The sequence below is a fragment of the Hyalella azteca genome, unplaced genomic scaffold (assembly GCF_000764305.2).
Source record: "Hyalella azteca isolate HAZT.00-mixed unplaced genomic scaffold, Hazt_2.0.2 contig10446, whole genome shotgun sequence".
Lineage (NCBI taxonomy): Eukaryota > Metazoa > Arthropoda > Malacostraca > Amphipoda > Hyalellidae > Hyalella > Hyalella azteca.
The window spans coordinates 89,033-101,047 of NW_025940486.1; the positions used below are offsets into that span (position 1 = coordinate 89,033).

Sequence of the window (12,015 nt, forward strand, 5' to 3'; positions counted from 1 at the left end):
TAGCTGATTGCCAGTGTAGGTTTGAGGTCCATTTAATAAGCTCTCTTGGCTCATCGAGTGCTGGATCGCTTCTCAAGCCTGATTTACGCTCAACACATCTACAAAGTTCCTTAGCCTGCAAACGATCTTTCTCGTGTATGTTTTTCATTGCAAGACTTAGATTAGAACGTATTTCGCCAGGGTAACTGCTGGCACTAACAGCTCCATCCTCGGAATGACAAAGCTCGCTCTCAGACGCATCATCACAGTCGGCGAAATGAAGGTTCGGCGAGGAACCACAGTTCGGAACTTTACCCATCATTATCTCTCAAGCAACGTGAAAATTCGTAACATCGAGCAATATGTTCAAATGAACATGGTTGGAGTCACTTTGAAATACACTCCTGACCTCAGCACATACAATCTTATGACGTTACTTCATTGTAAAAGACGAAGCTATACTTAAAATTTACATTAATTCTGTAATGAAAATAACATTTACAACGTAACAATAATTTAACTAAGCTAGCTTGAAATTTCAATTTCATACACTAGACATTAAAGAAGCGTGACAAATTACCGGAAGCGTTGCATCAAAATCGAGTAAAATTATTAATTATAATTAGGTAAAAGGAATCGAGACAAATTCACGGATAGGAAGCCGACAAAATTTTACACATGGAATCATAGGAGAAAGAACGACCTTTAGAAGCGCAGTATTTGAAATTTTCACAAATCATTTTAAAACGATACTTTTAAATAGGCTCTAAAAATGAGGCAGCATGCAAAGCATTGTTGGTAACTTTGTGGCACTTAAAGCAGTTTCAGGCAGTACACGACGACACAATTATGCAGTATTTATTTATTATTGGATTTGCAACGATCCCACACCCTTTCAATCAAATTTTTGCCCATACCTTTTTATCGAAACGCAACGGATTTAGCACAGTTCCAAGTTTTCGTTTACGAGGAGCGCCGATCTTATGTTTAGACGAATCTATGTGATCGCCATTAGACTGGAGACAGTCTGACGATAAAGACTGCCTTGTTTGATCGGATAATTTGCGTTTACCCGCTTGCTCATTTTTCATACTTCCTTCTTTTGACATAAAGTGTCTCCTTGAAAGCCTAAATTTACTGTCGGCTTCTTTTTCTTTGTGATTTTGATTTATGACGAAGGTTGTCACTGAATTACCATTTTCATAATTCGCAGGGCTATGAGAACAGCGGTCTTTGTAGTAGTGTCTCGTGAATTTATGGCTAGTCTTGCTAACACTAGCATTGGCAACGCACGGGTCATCTTCAAGCAGTTCAGTAGCATTACACGAGTCTTCGAACATTGAATCAGAAGCTATTAACTTTGAAGTCCCTTTACCGGTATTTTCAAGATTCATGAAGTAATGTGAGTTTTGGTGCGCGTTAGGACACCCTGATACATCAACATCAAATTGTTCTTCGTGCATACCTGGTTTATTATTTGAATTTTCTTTTTTTATATAAATACAACGAACACTGGCACATGAAATTGTGGGAAGAAACTGCCGAGTTAGATAATTCTGTCGCCACGCACGCACAGAAAAAAATGTGCTCCACGTCGTACGCGCAGTATCGTCGTTTGAGTTTACTTAAGGAGCCTAATAATAATATACGGGAATATTTTCTTTCCCCTGCTCCTTGTTAATATTTTTCTAATAACATCCTAATACCAAACATCCGAGCAACTTTAAACCTTCTCACGCGATCGAAAACGAGCGACAGTGTTATCCGCACAACTGACTGCACACAACTGGCATACCATCATACGAACTCCTTATTTGAAACTGATAAGCATCCTTATGTTATCAAGTATTTATCAGAAGTGAGTGGACTTATCTAAGATACCAACGGTAAGGCTGGAGACGATAACAAGTTTATACCGAGTTTACTGCTATTTTCCGTTAAGCTGAACATTATTACTTGAAACTTATTAGCATCTCAAGATCGCAGGAAATGCAGACGACGACAGAAAAAATTCAGGATACAGTGATAATAAATGTAAATATAACGGTAAGCTAGGCCTATGGGATTAGTTAGGCCTAAATAAAATTGGCATGGTTAACTATGCATACTATACAAAAATGTGGTATTCTGATTATGGTCAATTCGATAATCGATAACTAAGCATGACAACAAACATAATTTGAAGCAGAGTTTTAAAACACAAAATCATACACGCTATTTTGTAACGGAAAAATTAGTCAAACGTGGTAGCAAGCAGTACAGTAATCTTACCTAAAAAATAATTATTCAACAATTTGAGACTGGTGTCAGCAAGTTCAGTTACTTCAGTAAGCTGTGAACCTTGTCTCTGTTCAGCTTGCACAATGAATGTGTACAAGTGTCTGGCCCGAGCAAGCGATTAACGTGAAGTATTAACATTTATTTTGACCTTGACATTCTCATGGACAACAAAAACCAAGAAAGAAGCCAGGAAAAAATCGAACTACAGAAGAAGAGCTCTAACTACTAATTAAAAAAAGGAAAAACAATGCCAATTACTGTACTTTGAGGATCAACACGAAGGCTGAGAGATTGCGTTCTTGAGGAAAAAAACCAATGCCCCATCATATGGTCGTCTCCGTATAATTTTAAAAGACGTGGTATCTATTTTTAAAATATAAATACACAGATAAGAGCTTCAGACATTAGGATTCAGCAAAACCGATAAGATTACTTCCGGTAGCAAGCATACCACACTTAGTGTGATGGCGCTATGATAACAACTGCTCTGCTATCAGTTGAAGCTATTTGGATTAAATTCAAGGAGCTCTATATATGAGTTCAAAACTCAGCATACAGAACAATTATGTGAGACAACTCAGTCGCTGGTCGAGCATCGAAGAGACTTGCCAGATAGAAGTTAACATTTTAACAACTATCCGATTTTTAATGCGAGTATATAAAAATATCCAGACAATACGAAAACACTTCGTTTTCAACCGAAATTCATAAAAAATTGATTTCCAACAATGAAGTAATGCACTATACATGTGACCATTCAATCCCTTTTACAATTGATAAAAAAATCATCTCTCAGCAACGTATCCTAAATGAAATTAAAATTGAAGCCGTCCAAACTATCTCTAAATATAATCGTGGTAAGATCACAAAATAGTCGTTACATAACAAAGCATTTGTCATACATTGTCACGGCAGTGAGGTGGCGTGAGTCATAGCTGAACCTTGAATAATATACGGTGCCACAGATGTGTCACGAACTGGAAACTGTACACTCAGTAGCGAGTGTACAGCTGTTGAACAAACGAGAACAACAACAAAATTTAAATCAATTGATGACTTGAATAAGCGAAATAGCTTTTACCAGTTATGAGAACAGTTCATCTAAGATATCAGAGAGAAGTTGTGTCAGAATTTCACTATATAGAAGATAGAACCAACAACGTTACAGAAGTATATACCAACAATTAGTATATATACCAACAATTTTTAAACACATTATTTGACGGTGAAAACAAAATTTTTACATTCATGTGGAGATGCTCATCACGAGATCCTCGTTTCAAAGCAACAAACTAAAATATGGACAGATTAACAGTAATAATGAAGCAAATGCTAACACGATACGGAATGAAAAATTTATTAATGCTTAAGATAAATACGAGCATTCATTTTCAAAATAAACAAGACCAACACAAAAGCTAAAAAAAAACACCAGCGCTAACAGAACGGAGTGCGATCCCTGGATACGAGGATCAAATTACGTGGTATTTGAAATGTTCTTGAAAGCAGAGAAATGCTTTTGTAAAGGCCAGCTCGTTATAAAAATTCTCTTCCCAAATATCACCAGTCGGAGTTTCTGGCACAAATTCTTAGCGACGATATTTCACTACTTACTACTCACAAGAACATTATGAGATGGTGTTCAACAAAATTGTCAAGCCAAGAGGACGACGTAAAGGCATAAGGGTATTTGGTTATCATCAAATATATTTCAATACTCATTGAAATATAAGCTTTTCCGATGATCAATGAGGGTAAAATTTGGTATAAATTGGTGACAAAAAAGAAAAATGAAATGAAATCAAAAGTAGTTTTGGCACAACCTCACAAGCACACTAATCGAACAGTAAAGACGACACGAGGTATTAATACTTCATTAAGATAGGACAAAGCAGAACTTTTACGATACATGTAGCAAAGAAAACCGTCGGGTATGGGCAGCAACAGCAGAGACTCGGTGGCGCGCGCAGTGGAGGTGGGCGCTCGGTCGCGTAATGACGCGTATCCGCCCGACCGGACACACGTCGGCTTATGAGCACGCAGCACTGCGCAACAAAATCTCTCAGCTGAGCTTGTAGTCATGTTTATTGATCTATTGCAGCTATTTTAATGAAACCGATCATTGTTATGAGGTAGGGTATGGCTTAGATTAGAAAACTGGTTTCGAATTTATTCGTCCTTTACGAATTAGCGACAAACACCGTTCAAGTTTCTCTCATGAGTTCCATCGCATCTTGAGGTAAATATTATTCGGAACCATTATTACGACTCGGGACTATAATTACGATCCATTCTTACGTAAAACATCTCGGCAATACAGAATAGTTAAAATAATTATTCAATAGTTGGAGCAGTCATCGAGGATCGATTGGTGTTCAAGACTTCACACGGTTGACGAGGAGATGCGGCAAACAAATGAACAACTCTGTGATTGATTGTGCTTGTGGTAAAGTTTATTCAGCATGGAACAAATAAAAAGATTTGACGACTCCTAGAAAATCGTTCTATTGAAATTATGCGAATAAATATCGCCTGTAATATACGTATGGAAGCAGCAATCGATTGAAGAGATCTTCGACAGAAAAAAATAGTGAATGCACAACCCGAAAGAAAGCACTTATTTGAAAGCTGAGAATGTGCAAACATTTGCTATGTATTATATTTCGTTTCGAAATACAAAATGTTTACAGAACAGACGGCTGCTAACCTCATGTAAGGTAAATTTTGTAACATGATCTTGTTTACGAGACTTGATCCCCTGAACACATGCGTCGGACAAAGACCTGGCGCAAAGTCTCTTATTACTTCGTGGTGCACATGGATGATCTGTGTCTTTGTATAATACACAGGACTACCACTCGATGTTGCGCACGCATACAGTACAAATTTCCTACAGATCACGACGAACGATCTTTAATTAGTCTCCAGGCTGCTGGACGAAAAGGAAATGAGAGTGCCTTGCTAAGATCACTCCTAAAAGTGCTCAAAATGATCCTTATTTGAGAATAATGTTTTTTTTTTTGTGCCAGAATACAGTGCCGACAGCGCAAGAATCTATCACTGCAAGGCTAAATGACGTCAATATTGAGCAAAAATACTATTTTATTTGCATTAATTTTAAATCAATAACTTTTGTAAAAAGAACGCCTTATAAGGTCATGTAAGTGATTATAAATGACATCCAGAGACGTTTTTCCCGGGAAAACCAAAGAACACATCCAATTGCAAGGTGTGATAAATTTTTGAAAAATTCGAGAATTCGTCTTGAAAACGGGATTAGAATACGTTCGGGTGACGGTACGCAGAGCGAGTCCTTGAAGGAATGGTAGCAAGGGATATCCTTAATGTGGAAATGGCCAATCCGGACGAACAAGATACATCGCCCATTGTTATCAGGGAAACGCAGTTATATATGGCACTAACAATCGAGTTCCTACGCACGACAATAGAGCAGCAACTCGACAATAGGCACCAGAGACTGAATATTGCCATTGAACAAAACTTACTTCGAAACCATGAACTAGAGGCCGGACACATACACGAGCATGTAACTTCAATGTTGTCGAGAGATCAGCATAGAAAGACATTCGGATTTCTACCTCCTACCTCAACATATTGATAGCGAAAAACTCATCACTGCATGCTTTCTTTGATGTAGGCAGTGGCATTTAAAGTGATGTATTTGTTAGGCTTGGCTACAAGCTTATACAAGTGCATAAGAAGCCTTTGAGGCAGAGCAGACTTCTGCAGCACCAAAGGCAGCATTGTTCAATTCAAAGCCTTCACCGCCACGACAAGCCCCATGTGTTACTACCAGCGCTGCCAAGACATAATCTATATCATCATACAAGTCATAATTCATTATTTATTTACACGTTTCTCTGTTGATGGTTCGAAGTAATTTCATTTCAATCAAGTAAAATGTGCTCGGTCGTGTCAAGCAATATCTGCATCGAAAAGCAAAGCCAATACGAAAATTGTCTCATCGAGTATGTTGATGCAAATTAGAATGGCAACTTATTAAAATTATTCTCAAGCGTACAATAAAAATTTGCAGTTATCGAGTGAACAGCGCGGGGTGAGTGATAGTAGCAGGTTATCACTTAGGAGTTTCATTACATACAGCAAAAAAACGTGCATCATAACGATATACCATTGCCTTAAATTAAACGCTTACAAAGACAACACATGCAGTTATTAGATACATTTTTAATAGAAAATGATGACTCCACATTCACTCAAGGCACAACCAAAAGATTTGTGTATAAACTTCCAAACTTTAAACAAAGATAAATTGATTAAAGAACGCCAACAGAATTAATTGAACGACCCTATATAAATGTTTCATGAGTTCATGCAGTCGAATGCACGTTACGATTGACCGTGACTCAAAAAGTAGTATTTCGATTTCAATAAACTATTTTCAATGTAGTCCTTACTTCAAACTAAACGGTACAAAACGATATACGATATATTTGAGTATCCAAAGAATGTGAATGCAATTACGTGTTCTTTAGATGCTACAATATTTGGGTAAAACTTTTTGGATTTTTTCCAAGTCGCACAGTATCAGAACGCACAGGCGAGAATGAGATCCGCGTTAACTATAAATGGAATGGGAAATAAATTCAAGACAAGAGCGTCGCACAGCGCAGGAAACATCCATCACAATTTCCCTCGTCACGATCCGCCGTTGTCATTCGCTTCAAGTCACGTTCAATTGCAGAAGCTCTGTAACTTTAGGACAACAGTAACAGCTGATTGAGCCCGGAGAGCACACTGCTGATGTTACTGAGTCGGCGCCACATCATAATTGAAGAAAATAAGTATTCGATAGAACTCGAGCGTGTTATAAACACAACCGACGTCGGCAAAAGCTCGTGGCGCACTGCCGACCGACGCCAGACTTCGACCGCGCCAAAAGACCTCCCCTTGGTGGGCACAGGAAATGATAGCTTCCCCTCACACCCGAGCTCGAGCAGGCGCTCTTATTAACGTGAAAATGACCCAAATATTACAGTAATTCGATAGATAATAACAAGATTATTGTTTCAGTAGAAGAAACATCATCTAAAAATCTTCAGGCTGTTCAACGAAAATGAGTATTGATGAAACGCATCTCGGTATAGGCAACAGTAATAAAAACTCTGCACTCAGTCGTAAACACACAATTTTATTGTCGAGTCAGCTGTCTTAAAATTTGCTCAAAAAACGAAATTGCCACCTTTTTTGCACTATAGTCGTCTTTTTAATACACGCTAATAAACGTGGGTTACTTTTCGACAAAGACGTCTTACAGTCGTAAATATCGACTGATTTACTATCGACTTTTGCAAGATCCCCTCTACCTCTTCAATCTACAGAACAGCCCAGGAGTTGGATGCTCTAAAAAAACAGTACATCCCGAAAAAATTTTGGCTTCAGTCTAGAGGCAATTTCATGGAGATTCTTTGCGATCGATGCCTAACTGTTATTATGGCTTCACTTGACGTCAATATCTTATCTGTGAACGTCCCAACCGAAGAAACCTTAGAAATGATAGCGAAACGTGTCAACTCAAAGGAAAGTTTTCCGGCTCCATCAATCCCTAAAAATATTCTACTAGTTCTCCTCCGCCTTTGTACTTCATGCAGAATCGCCTTTCAGGACCTATAGATAGCTAAGTTTATCAGCAAATTAACTGCGTAGCCATGGACAGTCCTCTCGATCCGAAACCAAGTGCTCGAAACAAACTCGAAAACCGAGTACTGTTAAATGCACTGATCAAGCCTGATCTTTACTGTAAATATGTTGACGGCATTTTCGTCATTTTCCGGACGAAGATCACTTGATGGAGCTGCGTGTGGCTTTAGAACTCAATTCCATTTTGACGATCACTCCCGAATTTGGACAAGATCACACTTAGTAGTTCCTTGATATACTGGTGCAGGATGACAATAATTCATTCGTCTATGAAACTCATCGGAAACTTACAGACGTTGGAAAGGTCCTAAATGAAGGAAGCGAATGCCCGCAGCGCGGCAAAATCAGCACCATACGCGCCTTGATACATCGAGCGTATCAAACCTACACATCCGCTCGTAACTTGAAAACTGAACTTCGAACCTGCAAGCAACTTCTCGTAAATTTCAAATCGTCGAGCACAGCAACTAAAAGCTCTCGTCATCAAGGATGAGACCTACACCAGCATCATCATGCGGTGCCCGACACTACGAGACTGTCGATAGCAGAGGCTCTCATCATCAAGGATGAGGCCTGCACTAGCATCGTCATGCGGTGCCCCGACACTACGAGACTGTCGATAGCAGAGGCTTCATCATCAAGGTCGAGTTTCCTGCTATCAAACCACCGGATTTGTCGGGAAGTTGAAATTATTTTCGGATTTTGAACCTTATCTGAGATGCCCTTCGTATGTACTTATGTTGTTTGCAATTTTCAATTTTAAGCGTTGTAAATAACTCTTTACCTACTCAATTTTATTCCATAATCGATTTACCGCCTGATTTACCAAATAGAGAAAAGCAATAAGAAAATCGTCAATAAGATATACTGTCTGGTCTTCAATGAAACTTTTATTGAAACAGCTGCTGCTTAACAACACTGCTTAATGTAACCGGGTTACTTATTTATTTTTATCGCAAAATAAATCCTTACATTTCTTACTTATTCATAATTACATTATATCAATATATTTGTCATTTTTTAAGGTAATTATAGCTCTCCGTTTTTGTTTGGGTAAGGGAACTGACCTAGGAATCAGGTATGCCACACGGTCTTGGCATGACTGGCTGCAATACTCCGGGTTAGTCGTTGTAGCTCTTGTAAATATTATAAGTTGTTATGGAACCGGATTTCTCTAATCGCTGGTCTGCTTGTGTTAATGTCTACTCTCAATTTATTTCCTTGTTCAATTAATCAAGTTTTGTTCATGATGCGTTAATGTTCCGTTATTGAGTCGCGTATAGTTCAGTTGTTTATTAATTACTAATACACGAAAGGGAAAATCAACTCCAGTTATTTTACAAGGGAGACGAGATTCCGAGGCATACAAGCACACGCTATTTCACCAGCTTCTCGCTTTTGCCGATGAGAAACGTGAGGGATCAAATATTTTCCAGCAAGACAATGATTAGATTCACACTTCAAAGTCAGCAAACAAGTGGTTCCAAGAGCAGAATGAGAATATAACCCTGCATGTTGCCTTGGCCAGCGTTAGTCCTGACCTCAACCCCACTGAAAACCAATGGAGCATCATATGGCGGGGGATGTTTACCAAAATTAGTGCCAGTTACAATCTGTGAGTAACCTGAGCACGGCTATCCTTCGTTCCTGGGATGAAATTCCTCAAAAGACTCTGCATTATTTGGTCAATCGCATGGGGAGAAGATGCATCGAGGTAATTAAGGCGAAAGGAGGTAAGATTGCCTAATAAAACGAGTATATGGGATCCAAAAACGGGAAAACCTATCTTGGTCTTATAACCGTTTCCACCTAGGTTCTTCTAAATTTAATCATTTCTTCTCATATATTTAAAAATTTTTTTGGTATAGCGTTGAAACCGTTTTTAAACGTAGTTTAACCTCGTATAATCAGAATTAAGTATTTTTATGCAAGAAAAAATATTTAGAGAAAACTCTGTGGTCGTATAGCCATTTCCGCCACTGTATTCATCAATGCGTTGCGGGACGATTCATACGCAACGGTGTTATAATTCCATGCACATAATTTACTGTATTACAGGTATACATATTATTCAATGGCTTGATTGCCTCACATATTGAATCACTGCAAATAATAAAACCTATTATTTACAAAAGGCTAATAACTTTTTTAATTTCGTGGCACAGCTGATGGCACGACTAAAGTAAGGCGTCATCACCATCGGGCGCATGGTGTCAAGACGCGTATAAAGAAGCTCTCATCCAAACACATGAACGCCTGCATTAATCTTCAGGTTTTTTTCCCGACTAAAGCGACGGGCATCAATGTTGTTGCAGCTGTGCGCTACACGCGCCCAGAAACATCCGGCACAAGTTTTTAGCATGTAACTGCGCTGTACGTAAGAATACAATGCAGCCCTTCGCAGGCTTCGTAGATTTATGGTATAAAATATCGAGCATAAAAATAACATGCAAGTGAACCTATAAGCCAAGAGTTGATAAACTCTGAAATGAGGGAGCAAAGGTAAGCTCACGCAACAGCTTGTAGCAGAAAATCAATATAAATCGATTCACCAATCATTAAACATCGATCTTTGAAGCCAAAATGGCCCAGAGCTTACCCAGTTGATGGTGACGTCGGGTCCGTGGAGAACAACATCCGGTGGTGGACAACTGGCGATAGCGTTGAGCGTGTTCGAGGACAGCGCCTGAAGCTCGCGGGATGTGTTGGAGAGGCGAGACCACCACGACGCATGGAACGCTCGTCTTGGTGAAGGCGGTGTAGGAGGCATGCGCTTGAGTCCTGCTCGTGGCAGCGTCGAATTGGCCGCAAGAGTGCGCATAAGAGTGCAGTGTGTGCACACTGATGGCCGGCTGCCTGTGAAGTGATGACCCCAAGTGCTGGACTGAGGGCAAACTTCCACGCTCGACCGAGGGGCACCGTGCTTCTTGCTCAGTGAGGATATTCTGTGCAGGTAATCCTGAGAAGCATGCTTGTGGGATGACCGTAAGGGAGAGCAAGACAAGCGCGGTCCTTTGCTCTTCAGCTTGGATTTGAGATACAAATATGGTGATTTAGCTACTTCAGATATCGGGGAATGCTTGGGGAAAAATGGGCCTCTTGAACCAGGTAAACTCTGACGTTGTAAAGAACACTTGTAATTTCGAGGAAGTGTGTTAAAAGGATCAACATTAGATTCGTCCTTAGGATTTAAAGCGGTTTGCCAGTCATCTGTAAACTTTTCAGCACTTGGATCAAAGCCGTCATCTGGTGATCCAATAGGCGGATGTTCGGCACACGTCTGAAGATGAGACATTTCTATGCTCATCAGGCCTTTACTCTGAACACCACGTCTTTTGAAAGTTAGGCTTCCTCCCGGAGTGACAACTTTATGCCAGAAGCCAGCATCCCTGCAGTGGCCGAGACTGCGATGAAGGCTCAGATGTTCGTATGATGGTGAGTCTGTGTTCGTACGGTCGCTTAGCACTGGCTTCTTAGAATAACGCACAACGGGCGAAGTCAGAGGAGTTTGCTTACACTTGGGCGTACTGAGCCCGATAGAAATGTTTTCACTGAGACAAGGACCTCCGAACAGCGATGTTTCATGTCTCATGGCGCCGCTATCAAAGAAATACTTGAGTCTAATACTTGCATAAAGTTCAATTAATATTGACGAATTACAATTTCTTGCACTTATTCACGTTTTTCATTTCTATTGCTTACAATAAGTACGGCATCACCCAAAATTCATATTATATAAGACGGGTCCAATAAACATTCATAAGGCAAGCATTCCTGACTAGAAATCTGAAAATAAATTTATCGTGAAACAGTGAAAAAGAAAAAAACGATGAGGCATCATCAAGTAGTAATTTCTGGCCAAAACACTCGTCATTCATGAAACAGAAAGATTCTCATAGATAACGCAACACATGCCATCGACGAAGGCAACACGCATTTTTCAGAGTAAACAACAATAATGTAGAAACACCGGAAGATATTGAAATACCCATTTCAAAGCAGCGAGAAGTAAGTAATATCTAGGTTATTTATTATTGATTAATACGGAAAACGAGAAAACACCACAACACACGT

General features: G+C 39.5%; 1 protein-coding gene across 1 annotated transcript in view; it reads right to left on the reverse strand.

Annotated features, from left to right (window-relative positions):
* LOC108682654 overlaps positions 1 to 11,728 on the reverse strand; it is a 29,905-nt gene extending 18,177 nt beyond the window's left edge. Inside the window, 1 exon segment of the mRNA XM_018171860.2 lies at positions 10,541 to 11,728. Within this exon segment, the coding sequence (XP_018027349.2) occupies positions 10,541 to 11,533 (993 nt within the window). The 5' untranslated portion in view covers positions 11,534 to 11,728.
* Positions 11,729 to 12,015: the final 287 nt, after the last annotated feature.